The 26,209-nt window shown below is 47.9% G+C and overlaps 1 protein-coding gene across 6 annotated transcripts in view; it reads right to left on the reverse strand.

Moving 5' to 3' along the window:
* Window positions 1-1,552: 1,552 nt before the first annotated feature.
* The window catches only part of LOC128917555 (discoidin domain-containing receptor 2-like), a 62,958-nt gene continuing 38,301 nt past the window's right edge, over window positions 1,553-26,209 (reverse strand). For 5 of the 6 annotated variants that reach the window (XM_054220835.1, XM_054220836.1, XM_054220837.1 and 2 more), the window contains 13 exons: window positions 24,459-24,606; window positions 24,144-24,249; window positions 21,260-21,446; window positions 16,903-17,149; window positions 15,846-15,938; window positions 15,169-15,326; window positions 14,735-14,930; window positions 13,284-13,528; window positions 10,543-10,664; window positions 9,966-10,163; window positions 6,919-7,153; window positions 5,385-5,534; window positions 1,553-4,079 (listed from right to left, as the gene is read on the reverse strand). In XM_054220835.1, the coding sequence (XP_054076810.1) occupies window positions 3,939-4,079; window positions 5,385-5,534; window positions 6,919-7,153; window positions 9,966-10,163; window positions 10,543-10,664; window positions 13,284-13,528; window positions 14,735-14,930; window positions 15,169-15,326; window positions 15,846-15,938; window positions 16,903-17,149; window positions 21,260-21,446; window positions 24,144-24,249; window positions 24,459-24,606 (2,226 nt within the window). In that variant the 3' untranslated portion in view covers window positions 1,553-3,938. Of the gene's footprint in view, window positions 4,080-5,384; window positions 5,535-6,918; window positions 7,154-9,965; window positions 10,164-10,542; window positions 10,665-13,283; window positions 13,529-14,734; window positions 14,931-15,168; window positions 15,327-15,845; window positions 15,939-16,902; window positions 17,150-21,259; window positions 21,447-24,143; window positions 24,250-24,458; window positions 24,607-24,754; window positions 24,831-26,209 lie in introns of all 6 variants that reach the window. The other variant, XM_054220838.1, reaches the window with a different exon arrangement.

Here is a 26,209-nt window from a genome sequence, read left to right on the forward strand (position 1 = left end):
GCCCGGGAAACCTCTGTGATGCTGCCGGGAGCTCTTCCAGCTGCACAACACAACTCCTCAGATTTTTCTGGACACGTCTGGTTTTTTTTTCTCCCCCCACCTGGAAATTTTGGATGAGCACAGAGATTTTACAGCCCTTGTCAGGTTTCCCGAAGGCTCGCAGCCCTTGGGATGCTGGTGCCAGATGTTCCTCCTAAGCAGCCACAGCACAAATACATGTTCACGGCACAGTTCATGTCCGACACACACAACCGGGGAGAGCCGGGCTGCACGTACCCCAGTCACTGCCCCGGCGCTGTCTGCACACACCGGCCCCGGTGGACACCTTTCTGCCAAGGAAACCTCAGGGCAAAGGTTCAGGGATTCACCGCGCTGCGGTGAAGGCTCAACCCTCCTCTCCCTGCTCCTCCTTGCCCTCCCGGGTCTGGCTGTTGGAGGATGCAATCCTTCACTGCCTTCCTTCATGCAGAATGAAGGTTGTTCCCATTCCCAACATGGTACGGTCATGTTGTCTGGTGCGTGGTGGGTTTCACCCTCCTCCAGCTGAAGGCAGGCCCAAAACACGAGTCTCCTTTTACTGAACAGCCACAGTGGCCACTACGGCCTCAAGTCAAACCGCTACGCCTGTTGCCACCAGCATCGTTTCCACCAACTACAATACCAGGAGCCAGCCCAGTTCACTGCCAAAGTCCCACTATGGCCTTGAAGAGCTCGGCCATGCGGCCAGCAGAATCATTTTAAGGTTTCTAACTTACTAGCCAGAAATCGAAGAGTATTTGAGGGTTGTTCTCAGCTGTTTAGGTGCTTATACTCCACCCAAAATTGTACGAGATAAAAACGCTGCTTTCACTCTCACCCTTGGTGCCTAAACGCTTTGAGAGATCTGGAATTTCCAGCCTTTATAAATGTATTTGAGTTTGCCCGAATACCTGAGCTCTAACCAGGGGCAGAACCCCTCCAGCAACCCCAGCTCTGCAGGGCGGATGGGTCTGTGAGGGGCATGACGGCTCTTCTCAGAGGTGCACAGTGGAAGACCGAGAGGTAACACAAGATGCACCAAGGGGAAGGCCCACTGGACACAAGGAGAAAATTCTCCTCCATGAGAGCAACACAGTCCTGGGACGGGCAGGAGAGGTGGTGGCACCTCCGTCCTTGGAGATCTTCAAAGCCCAGATGGCTCCACTCCAATGGAGCTTGGAAGTTAGCTCAGCTTCTAGTGGGCAATTTGATAAGAGACCTACAAAGGTTCCTCCCAGCCTAGATCTGAGTTTAACATGAAGATGAAAAAATTGCTTACTGAAATGCAGCACTGTGTTCATGGCACCAAGCAATGATCCCAGGCTGGTCCAGGCCCCATCAGCCCAAGGGGGCTCAGGCCAGCATCTTCCCAGCATTTCCAGAAACTCCCTTCAAAGTTCACTCCTTCAAATGGCCAGTGGCTGCTCCCTCCAAACCTGGAGGTCACACACTTACCAAAGAGCTACTGAATAATCAGACCAAAATATTGGTCCTCAGTGCAGACACCTGGGTAAAAAAAGTAGAAATTCACTTTTGTCAAGGTTATCATTAGAATTTATTGATATGAGAGAAACTTCGTATGTCAACATGTCAATGGAGGAACAGCACGTCCTGACATAACAGAAGTACAAAGCCCATCCAGGTGATGTTACAGAGCTCTGGTATCTCTAAACTCCGAGGTACAGGAGATCACGCACACGGCTGTGTATTGCTTGGGTACGTTTTCCGGGACAGGATCAAAATACTCCAGAAATACAATCGGTGCGCGGTTTCCCAGCCACCAGTGCCCGACAGGCTGCAGCAGGGACCACGGTGGCTTTGAGTCCCATCGCCCAGCACCAGACAGTGCGCGCGTGTAACGGCAGCTCACCCTGGGCCCCTCTAGTCAAAGGGGAAATGAAAAAACGTCTATTTGGGGGCGAGATTCACCTGAGCCCGTGCAGCCCTCGCAGGGAGATGAGATGACTCAGACCCTCCGGCCCCTCAGCACCTACCAGGGGCTCAGAGGACCAGCTTGGATGGAGACACCTACGTGCAGCCAGGGGAACCCCAGGCCGGGTCTGCAGCAGGACAACCTGGGCACGATCCTCCCAAGTGAGCCGCAACTGGGAAGCTTCACGATGGAGTTTGCTCTGCTTGGGGAGCAGACACAGCCACGCCACGCTCCATCCCGGCATCTGCCAATTCAGAAGCAGGTTTTGTTTTTTGTTTTGTTTTGTTTTTTTTTTTTTCTTTCAACGTAACAATTATCCTCATATTACAACTGTTTTGACGCTCCTTCTCTCAGCAGTGCCCTCTTACAGAGCTCGTAGCACAGCCAGCCGTTTGTACTGTGCTTGTGGCTAAGACAAAAATTATCTTTATCACCTTTACTGGAAATATATGCTATGCTGGATGCTGTTTAAAAAAAAAAAAGCTTTCGTCTTTCCCAGCTTATGAAATATTTGGTTTGGTCCTAAGTATCTTGCTAAACGGTTAGAGAGGGAATAGCAGAGTATTCCCCAGGCACCTGGTAAATCCACAATGGATTTATTGTAGAAACGAGCTGAATTCTCTAACTCACTCCAAATGGATTTCAGAGCCGTCTAAAACCCTCCAGAGAATGAGCCGTTTGTGACACGGCAAACAAAAAAAGCAACAAACCAACCCCAAGTTCAATGAGTAAATTGTCTTGCGTTGTGCAGGGGGCATCCAAAATAAAACAAGAACCCAAACTAAGGGGATACGTCAGCCCCATCTCCCGAGGCCAGATTTGATCATGGCAATAAGGGAGGCAGGGCCGAAGTGCGTCTGCCTGGCCGCCAGCACCGAGCCTGCTGCAGACCCGACGAGGAACCGCCGCTGCTAGAAAAACGTTATCTGAGGGCGTGCGCCGGGGAACGACCCGTCCTCCGCTCCTCTTCCTCTCGCGTGAGCTATGACAAGTGACACAGCGGGTTCTGCTCTCAGCCATTCGGTTTCCCCAAATCTAAGCGCCCTCTGCCCAGGTAACAGCATTGACTTAGAGATCTCATATTAATGGGTACTTATACAGGATTAATTGCACATCAGTCCATTGTGGCTACAAGTTCATTAGGCTAATAAATCTACATAGTGACAGTAGTACAGTATCAGCTACTTTTCAATACAAACTCCCTACCCTAGCCTTAATTTGTAGGTCAAAAGAAGATCTTCTACCGTAGTGACCTTCCTATGACCTTTAACATTCATTTTCAAAATTATTTTTTTTTTCTAGAAAAAAAAAATCCAGTGTGGGGAAAACGCACATATATAACAAAAGCAGTGCTTAACAACCACAGGAAAAAAGAACATGATCTTGGACTCTTCTATCAGCGTCCTCCATAGACCCTGGTAGCGTTACTTCCAAAGGGTTGCTAAATCCAGCTCCGTCAGTTCTCAAGTCCATTAAACCATTCCCTAGCTCTAGGCATTTCTCGTCTCTCACTATACATATTGTCTGCAGCTAGAGCATACAGAAACCCTCGCTAATGTGCACAAGACTTCCATTTGATTTAATGGAATCATTTTAGAAGACTGAAGTCTTTACTTCTAGAAATCTGTTCTTGAGCGGTAGCGCTCTCACCGACCGGTAGCTTTCTATTCCACCCAGGAGAGAGCTCCAAGTCCCTCAGTTTTACTCATTTGTTTGCCCAAAGGTGTACGGGTATCTAATAAAACCCCTCTCACAGTATTCCCAGGAAATGATTCAGAAGAGGAGATGATTTTTCAACCAAATGAGATCCTCTGGTCCTGCGTGTCAGACCATGGCCAATAGAATGAGCAGCTGCCATGGACATCTCAACTTAAATACGGAACAGTCAAGGGAGGAGAGCAAGGTGGCCTGACCATCTTCCCGTGAGGTACAGGCAGAGACACCAAAGTCACTCTGTTCTCAACAGTTTGTCTCTTTTTCCCCGGAGTCAAATGTTTGATTCCATTTGTTCTAGCAGGAAGTGGTGAATCATGTCAAAAGTGGGACGATCTTTTATATCCCTGCTCCAACATTTCAGCATCAGGTCAAACACGGGGTTAGGACACAGAGGAGTCTGGGAGAGATAGATCTGAAAGGAAGGAAAATACAGCTATTTCAGTGGGCTTCTCATAAAAGAATGGAACCTCTACTAAATTAAAACCAAAAGGACGGTTTCATTCCAGGTTTACAAGACATGGCCATCATGCAGTGTCTGAAATCCAGGAAGCATGAATCTGGCAGTGAAGTCTGGATGGAGCTTTGATGCCATCTCAAATGGCACCGCGGACGCTTTGCCAACTTGTCTGATGAGCTGGTCACACAACAGTCCTTTGTCCCCCAGGAAACATGAATGCTTCAGAGAGACTCGTCTTCCAAGCGACAGCAAAACACGAACCAAACCAAATTTACCACAGTAAAATCCAAATACTTCCACTCACCGTAGGCAACCCATGAGGCTTTCTAAGCATCGTGACAGCTTGTTAGCAGAGACAGAAAAAACACCTTTTAGAGCTTATCTGAAGCACAGCTTGGCAGAATTCCCCCCCACCCCCCGCCCTCATTTCAATACACATCTTTCAGGCTCTTCACCAAATCAGTAGTATTCGGCAGCCAGTGAATAAAACCTTCTGTAATTTTATTCCCCTTAATCCTTTAACTTGTTTGGCGCTGAAGGTGAATTTTGGGAGAACAACAAACAACCAGCACTCCACCTTCTGGGGTAGAGTGATCCTCAGTACTGAGGTGCTGGATTGTCCCACATCATCACTGGTATCTCGTACCCGCAGTGGAGCGCACAGTCCCACCGGGGAGTTACCAAGAGAGGACAATGACACAGAAAAGCCCGTCAGCAACTAGAGATGGCCAAAGGCTTCTCGGCCACGTGAAGAGAGGACAATGACACAGAAAAGCCCGTCAGCAACTAGAGATGGCCAAAGGCTTCTCGGCCACGTGGAGATATTACAGGGAGTATTTAACCCCTGGGCGCGAACAACTCCTCCTTCCCCACCTCAGTAAGTGCTTCCTCATCTTTCAGAGAAAGCACTAGTGAGAGAGAGCTCTGACAAAAGGTAAAGAGCAAAAGGATCGTGTAGGAGAGCCCAGAAAAGTTAAGGAGGACAGTGCATCCAGGGCAGATGGAAACAGAAGTGGCTTATAAGGAAGAAGCACCGGGCAGGGGTTTTGCAAGAGGTTCTTCCAGTGGAGCTCCAAGAGAGGAAAGGCAGTGCGATGAGTCTGGAGGAAGGGGACAAGAGGCAGGACACGCTTGAAAAGATACGTAATAGAAGCAGAGACTTCTGCAGATGACGTAAGGCCAGCAGAAAGGCCCTATGGAGATCCACTTGGATGTGACCAGGTCAAGTGGAGGAAGGAGAGGTCACGTTTGCTTTCTTACCTGCCTGCCCTGGCTCCGGAAGAACTCTCCCGTGTTCTCGATGACTTGCTCGTCTGAGAGGAGGCTGTACGGTTGCTCCTTACACAGTATGAACATCTCCCAGAGGGTGACCCCAAATGCCCAGACATCGCTGGCTGTGGTGAACTTGCCCTGTGGCCAGAAAGGATGTTGTAAGCCCGGGTTGCTCACAGCGCACATTCAGCAAAAAATGTTTCAGTCTACGCTCCCTGCAGCTACACACGAGGATGCAGAATTCGTACCTGGGAAAATGCTCTCAAAAAACAGACATACGAACAAGTGACCTGCTCCCAGCAATGCCAAAGGGACCAGCAGGGTATGACATTGCTGCTTTGTGGGGCAGGAGCAGCACATCTGTGGGGCCCCCAGGACAGCCCTGAGAGGGGGCAACTTTCACTGTTTTCACTCTTGAAACAGGGAGCAAGTCTCAGAGAGTGCCAGAGGCACTGCCCCTCCTGAGAAAGCCTGTATTTGCAGCAGTAGGAAAATGGACTGCAGCGGGGGGGGAGAAAGCTGCTGCCTACCTCCACAGAAAAGCCTTTGAACAGGAGGCAAAGCCCTCGGGGCGAAAGCAGAGGCGAAGCAGACTCCAGACTCTTAGAGAAAGGCCAAGATAATTTTGATCTTTGCACACGTAAGAAGTCAGTGACAGTCTGCTCGCTGTCCCTGTTTTCTGTTTTTGAAAAATGTGCCCAAACTGGCCACGTTTGGAACAATGTCTTTCTGAAGAAGTAAAAAGGAGCTAAAAAGTGCTCAGAAAACAACAGAATACAACTGGGGGCTGGAGGGCCTGTTTGGGCAGGAAACATCCAAGACCCGGATTGTCCAGGTTTATCTGGCAACCCTAACAGTCTGTAAATGTTTGGAAGATGTTCACACAAGGAAGATGGTTTAGATGCAGCTGTAACCAGAAAAACAGGGTGAATTTAGAAAAGCTTAGGCCTATCAGCCTTTATAGCAGAGGTAATTACAATTTTTCTGGGTATTCAGAGAGAGTGTTGTAAGAAAGTATAACCAGGTGATCTCACCAACTACTCTGAGGAAAAAAAATATGGGGTTGAATATTAAGGAACCGCCTCCAGACTGGCTGCGTTTGGGCTGTTGAACAATATCCTAAGGGAAGAGAGCAGGACCCTTGAACACGCCACAAAGCCCCAACCTTAAAATCAGACTTGGCACTCAAAACTCGGGAAGTTCTGTCCCTGTCCCTCTCGGCTTCACAGCCAGGGCAACAAGCACAGAAAGGCAGTTTTCCTTATGATTCCAGCAGGAACCCTGAATGCCAGGCACAGAACAGAAATTATGCCCCAGATGATCTGTGCTGTACTTCCAAGGACACACTCCTCCTTTTCCAGGATCTGAGTTATGTCCAACGCAATCTAATGGACATCTCACCCGGGGCCATCTGTAGCATATGTTTTGACGCTATAAGAACTGTTACACATACATGTGTTACTATTTCTGGGGCACACTGAAAAACTCAGAGGGAGAGAGAATGGCTTTGTGCAGTCCCTACCAGGAGGATGCTTTCCCAGGCCATCCAGCGTATGGGCAGCACGGCTCTTCCCTGGATACGGTAGTAATCCCCACTGTAAAGATTCCTGCTCATACCAAAGTCTGCAATCTTAATGGTGTAGTTGTTCCCCACCAGGCAGTTGCGAGTTGCCAGATCTCTGTGCACAAAATTCAGAGATGCTAAATACTTCATTCCAGAGGCGATCTGGGTGGCCATGTACAGCAGGTTAGAGTAGCTGCATTAAAAGAAAACAAAACAAAAAAAAATTATAAATCAATAGAGTTCCGCACACTCAACTCTTCCCTGACATTTCCTACTACTTGGCCTTGTATTTGATGTTCTATAGTGACCCGTCGTTTACTTTGTGCCGTAACAGTGAAACTAAACTATGTAGTTTCTGCGCATTAACACTCCCACCTGCCAGGCCAAGCCAAGCTCCCGAGCTGACGAAGCAAGAACAGACAAGCTGTCCCTGAAATTCAGGGCCCTTAGAATTTGACATCCCTTAGATTAGTTTTGTTTCTGTTTTTTTTTTTTTTTTTTTTTTTTTTTAAACATCAAGCATTAATGTCAAGATTTTCAGAAAGTTTATGCATCAAAGCACCAACTTTTTGCAGAGACACATGAAAAATTAAGGTGTACAGTCTCAGAGTCTCACATCTAAAAAACCTGCTTAGCTTGGTATTTCCCGCACTGCCACTGCTGCATGCTTACACTAATATAAGTATGTCACTAAACATTAAAGAGAGCTTACCTTAAAATATATTTAGTATTACGGAATATATAAACAGATGCATTTTCTATCTAATACAATTTTAATTCCCTCATTAGCAAAACGAAGATAATTATTAATAAAGGTGCATGATAAACAGACAGAATTTGGCCCATCTGACTTTCAGCATTCTTCACACGCTACTATTCTGTGACGCTCGGCCTGTTTCCCACTGCGTGCACGCGAATGCTTCACACAACCAAGCCTTTGTCACAACAAATCTAATAAACTGTTCACAGTTAGCATTTCTCTGATAAAGCTCAGAAAAAGAAAGTCTTAGTCTCCTCCTCTTCGTGTTCTGGTGGCAATGAGAAAAGCGCTACCATGTTATCCAAATCATCTAAATACCAATGTAACGCACCCGATGATATACATCCAATCTGACGGAGCCAATAGCTAAGCTGTGGCTACAGAGACTCAGAGGCAGCCCCTGGCTGGAGGAGGCTCTGGGCACCACTTCCCTCCCAGCTTTTCAGCACGGCGAACCCCCCGACTCAGCCAGGTGACACTCAGCCCAGTCCCACAGTCGCCTCAATGCTTCTCCTGCTCTGGGCAGATCTGTTGTGCCCGCAGACCCAGAACTCTCCCAACTCCTTCGACCTTGTTAACCTGGTGGTTGGCTTTTCGCACAGGAGCGGGCACAGCCTCCAGACGCCACCTTCTCCTTCCCCCTGCTCAGCTGCAGTTGTCTCCCCGTCCAGGGCTGCTCCTCTCCCCATTCAAGAAGCCCAGTCTCTCCCACCCCACCTGGCAGGGTCCCATCGGCAGGATCTTTTGCCCCCCCCCCCCGCCCAGCAAGCTCTGCAGGGCTGGAGGCGGCTCTGCACGCAGAGGGGCAGGGTGGGAGACACCCCTCAGCAGACTCGTTTTTGTGATTTGTTAAATAGCCAGAGAGACAGATGCATTTCAAATACTAAAGAGCCATAAGGACTTAAAAATATATGACCTCTCTGCAGGAAAGGGCTGGTCACCACATTTGGTGCAGCAAATATCGAGCTTGACAGAGGGGTGGGATGGTTGGACCTTGCCCCGTCAATCAGACACCCCCAGGCAGCGGCAGAGACAAGCTGCACTCTTCAGCAGCCGGATTCATTTCACTATCAGTAAACAACTCCTATATAGGCAGATACCTGAGCTAGTCATTCCGGCTTCCTTTAATGTGAAACTGCATCTGGCTGGAAGGGACAAAAGGGGAGGCTGGAGAGGAAGAAAAACTAGAGGCAGAACCAAGTAATGGAAACCGAGGAAGAACAACGTGAGTGACAGCGCTGAAGTCAGATGAGAGACAAGGAGGAGATAAAGAAGAAAGGACAGTTTGGGGCTTTGGCCAGGAAAAGAGCCACAAGTCTAAAGGTGAAAGCTGTTTCAAAAAGGCAGAAAGGGTAGTAAACTGGAAAGAGCTGGAATATGCTTCTACTCAGATGCCAACCCCATCACCTCTTACAGTTCCTGCCGTGTCATGACTGCAGGATGCCAGTTAAACGCTCCCCAACAGGACCCCTAACGACTGCCAGCACCACTGGTGGTGTCTCAAGATGGTAAGACCCAGCTGCCTCCAGTCCATTAACGGACCTTGCTCTGCCCAACTGCCTTCTTGAACTATAAATAAATCTCATCCTTTGGGGAGGTACATGCCAAAGGCCACGCCATGCAGTGATTTCTGATCAGTGCAGGTTTATCGAGCAGAATACATGTTAGTCCTGCACACAACTCTCCTCCAAGGAAAGGATTTCTGCAACAGTAGAGATGCTTTTATATTAGATGTAATCCTTCCACAGAGGAGGGAGATAAGTGCCACCACTGACAGAAAATGTTTTTCTTTGCCAAATATTCTCCTTCTGTTGGCTGATGAAATCTTTCCTGCACTCAGCTCCCCTCATCTATTATTTTTCAAACGTCCAGAGACCATATGAACCTTCTTAAAAGCCTAAGAGACATTCTTGACTGTCATCCCAAAATTCTTGCTGTAATGCAACTGGCTTCCCATATTAATGAAATATTTGGTGCAAGCCCACTAACATAAACAGATGGTCACATCAGTAAACAATCCATCTCAGATGGTCACCGTGTCCAGAACATCCCACAGTCGGGGACGCTTCACGGGGCCACAGACCTCTAGAGGCCTCAAGAACAACCTCCCACGCGAAGAGGGACTGGTGTCCGCAGCGTGTGCTGTGGCCACGGCTAGAGGAAGGTTACGGTCTGGAAGGCACAGCAGATAAAGCCAGTAGCTCTGTATTGCTGATTCGTCCCAAACACCGGCAGCTCCTCTTACCTGACGCAGGGAATATTGTTTGAAATGGCAAATTTGCTGTAGATCTCCCTCTGTGACAGGAACTGGTTGAGGTCTCCGTTTTCCATGTACTCCGTTATCATGCAGAGTGGGTCATCACGCACACACACCCCCAGAAGCCGGATGATATTTGGGTTCTTCAGCCGTGACATGATCTTGATCTCCTTCAGGAAATCATTTCTTGTAAAACAGAAAACACAGGTTCGAATCCTAAACTATTCCTTTGTCTAAGGAAAGCAGAAGCAGCATGTAAGAAAATCTCTGTTCAGAGACATTTACACATCTGCACACACAGTAGGTTTGAACGCTGGTTCTGTGTTTGTGTTCACACTGATCCCTTCCCCAGCAAACAGGATTAATGCAGCATTTCAGTTTGACATTACGTCTGTTCCTATCCTCCACCCCCTGCTTGTGTTCTGCTCCTTACACAGACACACAGAACACACCCCAAAGGCACACGACACTCTTACAGAAGCCACCAAGGTTAACGTACGCAAAACTGTTGCCGGGAGAGTATTTGCGTTCCTCCTCAGATGGTCAGCACTGCGGACGCGCTTACCTAGCTGTTTTGTTGACATCTGATCTCAGCATTTTCACTGCTACAAGAACTGGCTGGCGAGTGAATTCTGTAGACGAGACTCCTAGGAATTCCAGCAGGCCATCAGCTTCACAAAGGTGCACCTGCAGGGCAGAAGGCAAAAGCAACTATAAGAGTATGCACAGGCCAAAAACCAGAGGAAAACAGTGTCACACTGAGGTCATCAGTTTGGTCACGACTGGCAGAAGGACCAAGTGAATGATCTAATGAAGGTGACTCTGTTCTGATCACAAACAGCCCACAGGTTGGCCCTAGATCCTGGACAAAATATCAACACACATTGTATAGCCCATGACACAGGAGTGGATGTGGACTGCAGCCTCATAGGTCCCCAATGCACCGAATTTACTGCACGCGTGCAGACTGGGGCAGTAGATTACTGGGGCAGTCCAGTTTGCCCAGCAAGTACTGGAGATGTTCAGGAGGCCACTGTGCCTGGAGTTGTCTGCTTTACTCTGCACGTGCAGGCAGACAGCACGGCTGCAGAGGTTTGCAGAGGCACATCACAGCAGCCACACACGTACAGAACTGTCCTGCAGCCTGGCTTCAGCCAGCGCCCAAACTTAACTGAGGAGCATTTAGCAAATACAGATGGCTACCCAAAGTCCTCTAACTCAAGGGGAAAAAAAAAAAGAGAAAAGAGATAAGTGTGTGTGTGATGTGAACACTTCACCTATGAATACACCGAGATGAATGCTCTGATGGGTACACAGTATGCCAAGCTCCTTCAGATAAATAAATGAATAAAGACATAACATTACTGCCATAAAATTGCGGCTGTGTAAGAAAGGGGGTGACAAGACATTTGGCTTAAGAATTTATCAGAATGCATATTCAACTGGAGAACTGGGCAGGAGATGCTGGGGTGGGGAAAGCAGACAGACCTGAGTGTGCGGGACAGGAAAAAGGAGGGGAGCAGACTGGATGTGTCAGTCAAAGACTGGGAGCAGTGAGTGGAACATAATGCGAGTTTAATGAATTTTATATGAAGAAAGCACAAGAACTTACGTGACAGGCACAGCAAGGTGAAAAAGGAGACAGCATGGAGAAATGGGACAAACCCACAGAACAGAAACAGAAGTACAAAGCTGCTGCTGCAGTTTCATGGGGAATGGGATCTGCTGTGGTGAAAGCAGAGTCACAAGACTAGGAGTAGGAAAGAGAGCCGGGGTACTCAGTGCATATATTACAAATGCAGGTAATGTGTCACTGAGGGCAGGGAGTGGAGGGTTAGGAGTAAGGAAGAAAAATGCTTGAAAGAGAAGGAAGGTCTGAGTGGAGAAGTGAAGGAAAAAAAAAAAAGCAATGAGCCATGTTGCTAGGAGGAAGACTGCACACTGAGCCAGAGAAGTGGAGCAGAGCATATGATGATAACCGGTTTGGTAAGGACTAAGGAGGCGAGAAGGAGGGAAGGGAGAATGTGATGCAGCACATTTGCAAAAGTGAGGGGAAGGGCCTGTGATTTCAGGAATGGAACAGGCTCTGAATCAGTCTCCCAGGCAAATGGAGATGGAGAGCCTGGCTGCTGCTGTTGGACAACACAAAGGAGGAGCAGGAGAAAGCTTTGACAGTTATTAGGACAGGAACAAGAGAGAAGGAGAAACCAGAACCAAAATAACGAGGGGAAAAAAAGCCTCTCTGTTTCACTTTTGGAGCACAGCCCAAGACAGGGCAGGATCCAGATAACAGCAGAAGGGACCGCACCAACAGCCAGGTGAAGAGGTCGAGGACGCCAGCGCTTTTCCAATACACTGAGTGATCCAGAAAGAAGTGAGGGGGACAGGGAAGGGCCTGGGGTAGGGAAGTGGAGCTGTCAGAAGGCAGGAACTATAAAGATGGGCCCGTCACAGATGAGCAAGCAGTCGGTTAAGGGCTGTGCTCTGCCAAAATGTAGCAGACACGCAGAATTTAAGGCTGCCAATAAGCAAAAGCTGGGAAGGAAAGAGACAGTGGAAGACTGGAAGCAGGTGAGGGGAAGACAGGAACCAGGAATGCTGTGGAAACAAAGCAAGGGGAGTAGAAAAGGCGAGGTGAAAACATTCCCAGCTTGAAAGCAGCTCAAGGAGTAAAGAGAAAGCTTGGTAGATGACAGATGTATGCATCATGCTGCCTGAGGCTTCTGACACAAACTGGGGCTTGGGCAAGCAGCAGTGCTAGAGAACCTGTGAGGCACCACAGTGCTTGGGAAACGTCTGTCTTTGCTTGGGCCAGCGTGCAGAGCCCCTCCAGAACCTCCACTTGCCAATGTGAAAGCTGCTTTTACAGCTAGGATCAATCTGTCTTGGCTGGAGTGGCTGCTATAGTTTTCAAACTCCCATGCGTAAAGGTGGGTGACAGCCACTACATGTCAAGAAATCTATGGACAACCATGAAACAGTCCGAATTCCTACCCCCAGGCCTTTTCTGTAGGGTCATAAATGGGGATATAGACAGCTAACTGAAGTAGTCTGCAAAGCTCATCTCTTGAGAAAGACTCACGTGGTCCCAAGCAGCAGCCTCACAGGCGCAGAATGGGGCTCTCTGAAGCCTATCCTAAGGGACAACAGGTTTCCCCAACAGCAAAGACATGTATTCAATAAAATACTGGTATCCAGGTCCCTCAGCCCCCAAACACGAAGCAGAACCACAGAGGCAGCTCAGAAGTTTCACAGTGCCCAGCATCTCCCTTCTGTTGTAGAAAGTGCGGAAGAGAATGGCTGTACCTCTCCAAATTGTCCTTCTCCCAGCTTCTCCTTGAGTCGTAGCTGCTGCCGCGGGAATTCACCCACTGAGATGTCCTTCTTGGTAAGCGAATCCACAGTGAGGGCTGGGACTGCATACATGTTGTTGCCGGTCACACCTTGCAGGTGGACAATATCTGTTTCAGCATAGTGAGGAACATTGTTCTGAAAGCCTTGGTGAGGAGTGGACTTGGTCAGGTCGGGCTCAGCATAGTCCCCACTGCACACTAAGGAGGAACCATAGACAGGTGGAGTCAGCCACACTCCCATAAAACCAGTACGGCCTGGCTTCCACTCCTCTCCATCCCGCAGACCTCCGGGAATTTAGCCTAGCTGCATGCCTACTACCTTGTATGAAGGTACACCCAAGATGGAGGGCTCTGCTTTGTTTTAACTAGGGCTTAAACCAGAACAAGCTGCACTTCTACAGACAGCAGAATACCTGTGAGGTGCCAGTGAATTCGTGTTAGAGAGCTGCCTGTTCTGCCCGGTTATGAGAACTAAGGTTCTTGCCCAGACATGGAGGCATGAGTCTGAAGTGATTTCCTGTTTCTGATTCATCCTAAATATGATCCGTTTCCTTTACCTGACACAGGGATGTTGTCTGCAACATCAAACTTGCTCTGGATTCCCTTCTGCAACAAGAACTGATTGAGGTTTCCATTTTCCATGTACTCTGCTAGCATGCCACTCTACCTCTTACAGCTTATTCACATAAATATCACAGGATAACTCTTTATAATTAACTCCCTGGAAGGTCAGAATTACACAGAACATTTGTTCTGCTTCAAATTCACATCCTGACTCAATCTAAATCAATCTTCCTGTGTAGTATAATGCTGGATCTTAGCAACTTGTCAGCACTGCCCTTCCATTCACTAGTCAGCACTGCCATCACCCTGTACAAAATACCGCTGGAAACGTTCCCTTCTGCCTGCGTCCAAAAGCTCCCCAGGGGCTGGAAGCCAGTGCACCATTGACAATTCTCTGCTGCATTTCCCTCTGCTTTTTCTAAGAGAGTTTCCAAGTGGCCTTGCTGCAGGAAGAGGTCCTAAAGGTCTTCTTCACCAGCCAGCCTGGACAGCCCAGGCGTGCTGCAGGCAGCGACTCCACTGCCAAGGGGCTGGTGAAACAAACAGTGTGTGATTGCTAAAACCAGCTCCTAAAAGATGACCTGTCTAACAGATAAACGCAGTCTTCAAAGAGCACAGTAAAAGGCCACCACCCTCTAGTGGGGCTGGTGCTCCATCTGCTAAAGTTACGTGCTAAAATTTTCAGAGCTCCAGAAAAATGTCTTAGGTCCCTGGGTTAGTGTTGTATTGCACAGGAGTCGGAGAAGATTACTTAGACACTGAGAAATGGCACATTTTAAAATCTGAGGGAAATAATAAAAGAACAAACACGTAACTGCTGGAGACTGATGATTACATTACCTGAATCCTCTGCACTTTGGGAGAGCTCAGGAAGCTTTTGGAGCAGTGTAGCTGGCTGGTGATATTCCAAATCCAGTGGGAAAGCACGTTCATAGGTGGGATTTGACTGGTGGATCTGGGTCTGGTTGTTGGCAATGGTGTAGCTGTAGAAGGAGAGGCGAACTGTGGCATCCTCCTCCAGGATTCGACGTGGGGCCTGCAGAAGAGAGAAAAAAAAATGCTGAGCCGATGCTCAGTTGTTAAGTAATGTATTGGCTGCAACCACAGCAATTTCCAGTAACATCTTGGATAGGGCTGGCGTCCTCCCCTGCTGTGGGAACAGAGTTTTAGCTGCTCTATGGAGCTGAGGAAACACTGGTTTTTTCCACTCCGCGATCATTAGGGTTAATACTTGATACTGAACTTGTGTCTGCAGAATAGCCCCATTGTATTACCTTTTCCAACCTTTTTTGAACGTATTGCTTCCAAAGAATAATGATTATAATCATCAGGAGCAGAAGAATAATAGCCACAAGGCAGCCCACGAGGATGGAGGTATTGGAGTCATCTGCTTTCTCTCCTATCCAGGTGCTGGTTACAGAAGATGTGGTTTCTGCAATCACAGAGGTATGAAGAAGAATCTGGAGTTAACAAAGCACAGGTTGTTATCTCTGCTAGCTAACTTCCATCATGTCCCTTCCTGCATGTCCCTGGTACAGAAAAGATCTTAGGCAGTTTCCTGAGCATTAACATTAGCAGTGTTCACAGGAAATTCTCATTTTGGAGGTTCATAGCTAAGCATTTTGCAGAGGACTTCTGCAATCAAAGACTGTTCTTAGCATCGTAACAGATTCCTGTGACAGATCCACGATAGAGCAGACAGTTTTCAGAGCTTCACTGGCTGCACATAAGCCTTCAGCCCACTTGCTCTGAGGCACCCTCGGCCAGCCGAGGGAAGAAGAAATAGCTGAGGCTCAGAGGACTGTAAAGTGCAGCTCTGTGCATGAGGGCAATAACCAGGCCGTACCCCAGGTCTCCAGAAATGGAGGGAGAGACCGCGTTAACTAGAATGTCAGCGTGAAATCCCCTGACATTTGAGTCCTTGGCATGGCTAAGTGACAGGATTCCTTACCCCAGGTCCCCTCAGTAACGTTGTACTCTGTTTCCAGGAGATCCGTTGTGCTTGTGGCTACCGTCACAAAATTAGGATTCACGCTCTCCATGTCTGTGGAAGGGAAAGGAAAGTGTCAGTTCAACAGCCTCCCTGCTCCTGCCAACAGTCAGCGCAATCCCAGCCGCTGTCCCTGCCTTCCCGAGCAGTCCTGGGCTGAGACCCCCACGGCAGGTCACGAACAGCAGGAGCAGAGCTACCTGCTCGCTCAGCACTTCCCAGCACACCCGCGGGAAGGAGCCTCTCCACTGCCCAGCGTGTACTTCCTGACCACAGCAAACTGCCGGTGCGGGCAGGGCCCTTCCCCGGGCTCAGCCGGAGCTTTCCTTTTTTCCATTTTAGCATGATTGTAAGCATAGTCATCCCAGCCCAGGAGCCTGCCTAGTCCCATGCATGACGGGGAGGGCAGCCAGGAGGGGCTGCTGGCAGCAAGGTAAGCAGTAAGCTGCAATCGGAGCACTCCTTCCCCAGGGACCTCTTCTCGCTATAGCGGATTAGGGACCTTTGACTAGGAAGCTACAGCCAGATCATTTCACTGTCAGCAGTGGCAGTTTTTTGCCAGAGTACCTCATGGCACTGACTTCTGCATCGCAGTTAAGACTTGAGAAAAGAAAAGTCAGCCTGTTATTTTTGATAATCTGCTAACTTGATCATCATCTGTACATACGATTAAATTATTTATAACAAAATACTTGGTAAAGAGGAGTAAAAATCAACCCCATAAGCAGCAGGCAGCTGTCTTAGAAAGAAGAAACGCTCATCAGTCCAATTTTTGGTTGCACTGGTTGTGCTTCTGCACATGCGCATCAGTATCAGCCTGAAAAGCACCCATTGTAGACTGGACTTTTCTGCACCTGCATTGCCCTTCCTGCCTTCTCAGTGCTTCTACTACCTCCTTCCTATCCTGTAGTCCCACAGTGACCTACACTCATGTCAATCCCACATGTCCCGCACCTCCGCACCACCTCTTTTGCTCTCTGTGCATCCCCAGACCTGCTTGACTTGGAGGAATCCTCACCTGACTGGAAGGAAATCTCGCTCATCATCATCCAGGTGTCAGCAAAGTAGAAGCGGCAAAGTATGGCTTTACCTACGCGCTGATTGAGGGGGACAGTCACAAACCTAGCGCTGGGGTTTTTGTCATCTAAGACCGTTGCCACTCCAACAGGTTCGGACTCCCAGTCTGCAATCAGGCGTGGTTTGAACAGACACTCCACCTTCTGGAAGATCTTCACCCCCTTGGAAAACATGTTGTTACAATGCACCTAGGATGAAGAGAAGAGATCAGACAGGAGGAAGGCTTACTGACACCTACATCAAGCCTCAAGGATCTTCTCTTCATGAAGATTTTCTATTTCTAATATGCCCCTGTATGAATACTCCAAACCCAGAACAAGTGACTTGTTCCCGTATACCTTTGTCCACTTGTAGTGTACAATGAGAACATCTGTGCAAAAAGTGACTCTGAAATAGCTCTTAACTTTACCTGCAAAAGCTACGCTAATGGTCAAGTTTGGGCAAGCTCTTCAAAAGGCTCTTCTAAAGCCTCACAGACCAATTCTCCTTGAACATAAACCCTAACAGGGAAAAGAAAACCACACCTGGGCTGTAGCCTCTTCTAGAGCGCCTTCAGCACCTGCAGTCTAAGCTAATTTCTTCACAAAAAAAATGACCAAGCAACACATGCAAGCTGAAGAAGATATCGCTCTGACACATAGCAGCTCTTCTGCTGTGGTTGCTCCTTGAAGACAACTGAGGATCTAACTTTTCTTTACACCATCATGTAAGCCTGCACCTATCAACCTCTTCTGATGGCTCAGTACATCATCAGGTTGTCCCTGCTCCAACAGCACCACTGGCATAGCTAACGAGGCTGGAATATAAAGTCACTAATCACTATGCTGCCCAGCTAACACCTCACTGAAACAAAGGCGGCCTCTCTCATCTGAGTTACAGCTCTACACAGTCCCCTTCTTCAGGGTAAGCAGTTCACAAACTGCTTTCAGGCTAACTTCACACCTCTGTATTTGGGGGGTTTGTTTTACCCTCCCAAGAGCTGGTAGCAACTTCCTCCCTTCCCGATCCTGGGGTGCACCCAAACGAAGAGGCTCCGGCACGGAATGACATCTCTCTCTCCCTGGGTTGTGGCACTGCAGATCCATCAACACCAAACACTTGGCACTCTCCTGGGCCTCCGGCACTCCCAAGGAAGCAGGCTTTGCCAAGAGGGACAAGGCATGTAAGGATCCTTTACGATGTTCCGCTGTCTGTCCTCAATGCAAATCTTGCCCTGCACCTTTTTAAACAAACATGACAGTATCAATCCTGCCACACAGTCCCGAAGATCTAGACCACAATATTTTGGCACTGGCCAGTGACCAGGAACCAGAAGGAATAAGGCGACTTCAAGTCTTCAGTATCCCTCAGTCCACTCCATTTTCATAGCCATGGTGGTCTGACCCTCCCTAGTGACTCTAGAAATTATTTCTTAATAACGGTGGAGCATTAGCAACTGTGACAACAACATTTTCCAAACTAAGTGCAGTTTTGAACCCTATTAATTGCTTGGCCTCTGTGAGGCCTTCCAGTGAATAGCAGTGAAGCAGTAATGAGGACGACAGGCCTGATGAGCAGTAAAAAGACAAAAGAAGGGTATTTGCATATAATGAGGAACAGATGAAGCCTAGACAACGTTATTCAATAAGGAGAAATAGTCATCCATAACAAGGCAGGAAAGCCTGAAGCCTGCAACATACAATTGTGCCGTATTTGGACAGGAGTTGGATATGTTCATATCTTGGACTGCTACAGAGACACTTTCTATTCCAAACACCACCTACTAATGTCCAATTTTATAATATGCAAGCCTAAGTAATTTGGAATGCAGTTGCAATATTTGCTAACATTTATTTTTAATAATTCCTTGGATACTGGGCAAGCTCAGAAAACTGGAATAAAGCTAACAGGTATGAAGATACAAAAAAACCATTTACAAACCACTTAGCCTGTACAAAATAAATGCAAAGCTGAAACAGGCAATGTTCAATAAAGAATGAAGAATAATTTATGCTAATCAATACAGCTTTATAATGAAATACTAAACGAAGCAGCTATTTTTGTGAGCTTATGTGTTTGGTTGATCAGGATGACTGTGTTCACGTGACTGACAATATTTTTATAAGGTATTTGATTTACTCATAACATGACTCCAATTAGCATAGTATGAAGTCACGAATTATATTAATTTGATTTAAAATTGTCAACTAGTAAATCTTCCAAATTTCAGGGCACAAATCAGGTGCTTTTCTAGCAGGAACATATTCCTAGCTCAAGGTTATTTGCTACCTATTTCAACGATCTGAAAGAGACAGCAGCATCACTAGCAATAAAATAAATTAAATGGGGAAAAAAAATGAATCAAAGTTTCCTAAAATAATCTGAAGTTTTCAGGACTGACTCATTTCAGGGTAGTGAACTCGGGAACAAAATGTAAGTGATGCTTTCTACACTGGACTTTTAGCCTGGACACCAGTAACTTTGAACTGACTTTTAGCGTGATACCGAAATCTTAGTGAACCCTGGCTCCCTACCTGTTAGGCAGAAGGACTAATATGATCACAAGATTCATAAACAAAGAAGAATCATCCAAAAAGCAGGAAAGTGGTACCATTCTTTTACATGGTTTGATGGAAAGTCTTCATTCAGCTCCAGTTTCTATGCCTCTCCAAGAGAGTACTGGCAAAGAAAGGAAGGATTGGAAGATAACTACAGGAACAACCCTGGATCTCACAGGGAAGGCACTGAGAAGTTCAGCCCACTTAGTTTACCGAAGAAAAAAAATTAAGAGAGTGGTTTAATCACAGCGTAGAAGCAGGAAAATTTCTGAGAAGGCAGGACTCTCATTTTTGCCAGCAAAAACAGGCTAAGAGCCAATGGTTGCAAGTTAAAAATAGACAAAATAAAACTAGGGTAAGTAACCACCAAAACAATTTACTTAAGGATGTGGTGGGTTCCCCTTCATTTGAAATCTCTACAAGAAAAGCCACCAATCCTTTTTAAAAGATTCTGCTGTTTACTACAGACTCGAAGTTCAGTTCATCCTTTTCCTGTGCGTTTAAGTAATTTCCCACAGCACAAGCAAAGACTGAGGCATCCAGAGAAATTTTTGGTAAAAATGGAAGCACAACCATATTCCTTTACCTCAAGGGTCGGGCAGCCCCTAGACAGAAAGTAGCCTACATCTTAAATCCATCTCAGCTGCCTAACCACTGCCTCGGGTGGCTGCTTTTTATTCCTCTAAGCCAAATACTGAAAGGAGCGCGACAGACTGGAGGGAAGGGATGCCACCCAGAGGGACCTGGACAGGCTGGAGAGATGGGCCTGTGCAAACCTCACGAAGTTCAACAAGGCCAAGTGCAGGGTCCTGCACCCGGGTCAGGGCAACCCCAAGCCCAAATCCAGGCTGGGCAGAGAATGGCTTGAGAGCAGCCCTGAGGAGAAGGACTTGGGGGTGCTGGTGGACGAGAAGCTCAACATGCCCTGGCAACGTGCACTGTCAGCCCAGGTGGCCAACCATATCCTGGGCTGCATCCCCAGCAGCGTGGGCAGCAGGGCGAGGGGGGGGATTCTGCCCCTCTGCCCTACTCTGGGGAGACCACCCCCTGCAGCGCTGCCTCCAGCTCTGGGACCACCAACAGCAGAAGGACACGGAGCTGTTGGAGCGGGGCCAGAGGAGGCCCCGGAGACGCTGGGAGGGCTGGAGCCCCTCTGCTGTGAGGACAGGCTGAGAGAGCTGGGGGGGTTCAGCCCGGAGAAGAGAAGGCTCCGGGGAGACCTTCCAGCCCCTTCCAGGGGCTCAAGGGGCTCCACGAAAGCTGGGGAGGGACTCTGGATCAGGGAGGGGAGCCATAGGACAAGGAGGAATGGTTTTAAAATAAGAGAGAGGAGATTTAGATTAGATCTGAGGAAGAAATTCTTGGCTGTGAGGGTGGTGAGCCCCTGGCCCAGGTTGCCCAGAGAAGCTGTGGCTGCCCCATCCCTGGAGGGGTTCAAGGCCAGGCTGGACGGGGCTTGGAGCGACCTGGGCTGGTGGGAGGTGTCCCTGCCCGCGGAAGGGGCGTTGGGACCAGATGGTCTCTACAGGTCCTTTCCAACCCAAACCATTCTACGAGCTCTGGAGAGGCGCGTGCTCCTCTATTTCACCTTTCTACTTTGGCAAACTTGGGACACCTCATGCTCAAGTTCTACCTGCAGTGGACACTCCTGTCAGGCACCTTGTATCCTCCTGCTTTGGAAAGAGGACACAACAGGGCAATCCGGAAGTGCCCAGACCCAAAGCCGGACCCAGGCTGCTGGAGAGGGACAACGCTGACTACCTTCATGGAGGTGAAATTCCGTGGTCGATCAAACTGGAACTCCATTTCAACAGAGCCCGTGCTGAAGCTCTCATTCTTCCAGCCAACATAGTCATAGCCTGGCCACACACGGTACTGGTGGCTCTGCGTGAAATCATCCAGTCCTAGCACACCGTCCGTCAGCTGGCCCAGACCACCGTACAAGTGCCTAGCAAGAAAGAGAACCAACAGTTAGGGAGAATCCAGCCAGGAGAGCTCAGATGTGAAAGCACACAGGTCCTTCAACTGCTACCAGGAAAACATTAGTTTATTTACTCTTAACCCGTTCTGGAGAAGAACTCATTCCCTGTTCTTATGCAACATCACCTTTATTTCGTTCAGCCTGGGCTTTTAAAATCTTTCCCTGCTTGGAAAATTGCAGAAGTTTTTGCATTAATATCAAGCACTAACAGCAAAGCCAAGCTATGAGCAGAGCCTCTTGAGAACAAAAACAGACTACAGAAAATGACCCCGTATGCTCTCCAAACAGCTTTAATTGCAGCATTTCAGCACGGAGCTGCATGGGAAGAACACTGCTCCATCCTGTCCCGGGGGAACCAGTAGGGAAAGTTTTGCAGGCAGGCACAGAAAAGCAGGAAAAGGCAGTGAGACCATGGGCAGCTCACCTAGACACAGCCCGTTCTAACTGGGATCCTTTCTGGCATTGCTCCTCGTGCAAGAGGAGAGCGTTATCAGCTCCCTTTCCAAAGCGGGTCAGACTCTTTGCCCAGGACCCTGCCTCATTCCACGTCCCATCTGAGAGCACAGAGCCCACTATACAGTTTTCCAGCACCGTCCCAGAGCAGAAGATGCCATATGTGGTACGCTCCTGACTCACCTGCCCTTCTGGGAACCATCCCTGCCGCATCCCTTGTTCTACAGCAGGGAAAGTGCAAACAGTTCAGCTGTATTAGTGCCTGAACTTGCTCCCTGGACCCATTTCATGCAGCTGCCTCTGGCAGTGTTTGTAACCCAGGCTGGGCTGCTGCTACGTACACTGAAGCTCTGCAAGTCCATTCCAGGTGAGCTCTCCGTCACTGGAATTTACACAGGTATGCACGCCTTTGAACTCCAAAACAGGATTAACAGCTGGAAGAGGCAGATTCCTGCTTCCAGGCCTGTCAGGTGCATGACCTCGAGATTAAGGAGTTTGGAAGAGTCCTTGCTCAGCACATTGGGGTTTGTGTCTACATTTGTAGCTCCCTGACACTCCCCAGCAGACCCAGCTCCCTAAGTTACCGCTGGACAGCTAAGGGTAACACCTACATCTTTCTGCACGTAAAAACCTTTTCTTTTTTTTTTAAATATTCAGTTCCTACTATATTAATGCAGCTTGAAAGCATCAGATATTAACGTTATAAAGGCATTGTAACCCACTATCTTGCAACATCCTACAAGCACTAAGAATGTACTTTCCACCCCATTATTTTAACCTCCAGCATGATAGAACACGAATAACTTTACAAAAATCACCTTTAAGCATAAAAAAAGTTACAGGCAACATTAAACATTTTCAGGAAGGGAATGACAACTGAAACAGGACAAAAAAAAAGCATCTAAAGTCAATGGATGAGACACTGTCAGGTCACTTATTAGGCACATTCCTGCACAGGCAGGGATATGCTGCCTCAAGAGGACACCCATGCCCAAGTTTGTCTGAGGTTTCAAGCCACTGAAACACACTCAAATCTGTATTTACAGCAAAGAAAGCGGTTACAGTAAGTGTCTGAAAGTTCAGCCGCTTACTTAACATTTCAGATACAGACTCTTAATGAGCTCTCCTTCCTTGAGAGACAGCTATTGAGTAAGCCAGAGACACCTGAAAATGACAACAACATGCCACCCTACCCAACTAATCTCAGTGATGTGAAAAATTAACAGACCTTGTAAATGAGCTGTCAAAATCCAGTTACTTTAGGCTTTTTGACTCCAAATTGGAAAAGCATCATACCCATCTTTAGAGTGAGTTACCAGCCACCTTCCTCTCATACCACATTGGCAGTGGTGCCTCTGCTGACCTGGAGCTTCTCACAGGGAGTGATGCAATTTTCCAAGTTGTTTCAAGTCCATCAGAGCTTTGTTTTCAAAAACAATATCTCAAAATCTGTCCAGAGGCTCACAGGTATCAAGTGCAGGCCTAGAGTTCAGGTGTTACACACTTTCTTGGATGCCCAGTTTACCCTGGAGACCTCCTGCAACAGTTTAAGATGCAGTCTGCTAGAGAATGCATTTCCAATATCAAACTGCAGAAGCAACAAAGGCAGCAAAGAAGGGAAGGACCTTCATCTGCTCCAGGGACACTGGGACGTGTCCAGCCAGCTCTCCCACTCCAAGCTGGGGCAACAGAAGAGTAGCAGTACCTTATGATCTGCAGATTCAACAACAGCTTAAGGCTATACCTGAACCAACAAAGAAATCAGTGCAATGAATATGGTCACAATTAGAGACCAAGAGCGATGAGGGCTTTAAGGCAATCAAACACATCAGGACTGTGCCATCACATCACGTAAAGATGAAAGCTATGAACAAAGACAGCACTTAGCTGTAAAAGGACACACTCTTTAAAGAAGTAACAACAACTTCCAATAACAAAAAAAAAAATATTTCTTCCCTGCCAGGCTTTGTCAGCTGGGGGAAATGAATCTGATGCATCCTGAGCCCATGCCCTCCTTTAAAAGAGCAACTAACAGCATGTCAAAGGGCCTGAAATAACGAAGCCACGATGCTTTGGAGAACTAAGAGGCTAGCCTGCAGCTCTGGAAATCTCAAAGAAGTGTTTGGGATATAAGATACTAGTGACAAGGTAAGTAGCAAAGAAGAGATAATTTGCACAGTGACCGAGAGAGAACAGGACGACTTCTCCCACCTGCGCTCCTGGTAGCCATCATAGGTCGAGTCATTCAGATAAACGATGGGGAAGCCAGGAGCCGCTATTGTCCCTCCTTCAGGGATGCTATAGGATGCCAAACCATCTAAAAAAAGAAGGCCATATACCTCAGAAATACAGCAGCAGCAGCTTCCATCATCTCTGTCCATATGATCCTTTTATTTATGATGTGGACCAACAGAAGCAGTTCCACGGGCCTGGGATTCCCTCTGCATACATGGGGACGCAGGCGAGCCCCACTCAGCGCTGCTTAAGGACTACTTTCCAGTGACAGGCACGGAAATTGCTACTTACCATACCAGACACAGCCATAGAGCTCCACCCTCATACAGACAGTCATTGGCATCTCCGTCACAGGAATCACCCGGATAAAACGCGCAATGATGGGAGGCCGAAGATCTTTCAAGACCACGTCGTAAGTATCGATGTTGCCTTGGATCACCTGGAGAAGAGAGATCCTTACCAGCAACTTCTCCTTATTGTGCTGTTCATTTGTACAGTGGTATACTTGTACCCTATCATTGGAGACTGGGCAGCTTTCCCATTCCGTATCTGCAGAGGATTAGCTGCTGCTGCTCCCCTCCTCCTACCTGGTACATGGCTTACAGGGTGAAGGGTGCTGCCGTTTCACCTCCTGTCCACTGCAGACCCATACCAGGCAGTATTCTGAGGGAGAGGAGAAAGGCAGGTGGGAGATGAACGTACATATGGACTTCACTTTGCAGAAAACTCCAGTAACTAGTATGTAACCCTCTTTCTTCAAGTGAGTTTCCGAGCACTTGCCCTCATCACTAGTTACCTGGTGGAGGGTCCTGATGCCATTTTTCTATGAGCTAACAGAATTCCAGAGATGCTGCAGTGTTTGGGGGATGAAGGTACAAGCGGCTGCAAGGCAGATGTCTAGAACTGAAGTGTTCGGCATTGCCACAGTCACCCCACCCTGCTGAAATGCAGTCTGATATGGCAGGGACTTTCACCCTCCCTGTCCCCTAAGTTTCACCGCTGTTCTGGCAACAGTCCACTATTTATTTTGACAGTTGGTGCGTGGAAACAGCTGAAGCTATCAGTCCCCCAGCAGTGGACAAAAGCACCTAAAACATTTTTTTGAAAGGATATGGATGTATGGAAACAGTAAGTACACTTTTGATATCAAAAGTCCGAATTGTAATTGTGAGGGCTCCTGTTCAAAGATGTTATTGGTGAGGAAGATGACTCAGAGATGGAGGTTACTCAAAAGGCCACATGGATTGCAATTGCTGATGTACAGGCAATTTAAAAGACGAGAGAGGCCAATGAGGGAGCAGAAAGGTGGCTTCCTCTTCATGGCAGCAGGGAAGATCTCCAGAGAGTGAGTGTGCCTGGAGAGTCTGTTGAAAAGTAAAAGATCTCATTGTACCACAAAAGGAAGCCACTCAGAAGACTGCATCTCCCTGAAGAGCCAGCCACATCTAGTGGTCTCCTGGACTGCAGCAGGATAGCTGTGGAACAGTCTCCTGCCCCTGGCGGGACAGCTCTGCAGAGGTGCACAGTCCCAGGAGCTGACCAAAGAAAACAGGAGGAAAGCCAAAAATAAGCTCGCTTCCTTCATCCTCTTCAGCTTCCCAATTGGTTTTTCACTTGCAGCCTCTTAAGATCCCACTTCCTAGCAGAAACACCCATGACTTCTTCCAATGAAGTAAGGATATATAAACAATCCTTGACTTCAGGAACAACATGACAGCAATTAACCCTTTCAGCTTTCAGATAGCCTAAGACAGGAGACCTGGAAGCCATCCAAGCTGGCTCCAGAAGACCTTGCTGATAGGAGATAAAACCCAAGAGGAGACAACATAGAGCAAAATACCCCACATCTTCATACAGAAGTTGAAGAGATCCTCTGGAGTTGACCATTTGTTGGGGAATCTTGGGGATGGCAGATATGTCAAGCCAAAAAGTCCTACCTGGACAGAGTAAGAGGAAAAAGCCTTCAGCCGCCTCCCTCAGAAAGAGGTACCTTTGCACCAGCTCTGTGCTGGAAGAGCTGACCTTTTTGCCTGTCCTGGATG

The sequence above is a fragment of the Rissa tridactyla genome, chromosome 14 (assembly GCF_028500815.1).
Source record: "Rissa tridactyla isolate bRisTri1 chromosome 14, bRisTri1.patW.cur.20221130, whole genome shotgun sequence".
NCBI classification, from domain to species: Eukaryota; Metazoa; Chordata; class Aves; order Charadriiformes; family Laridae; genus Rissa; species Rissa tridactyla.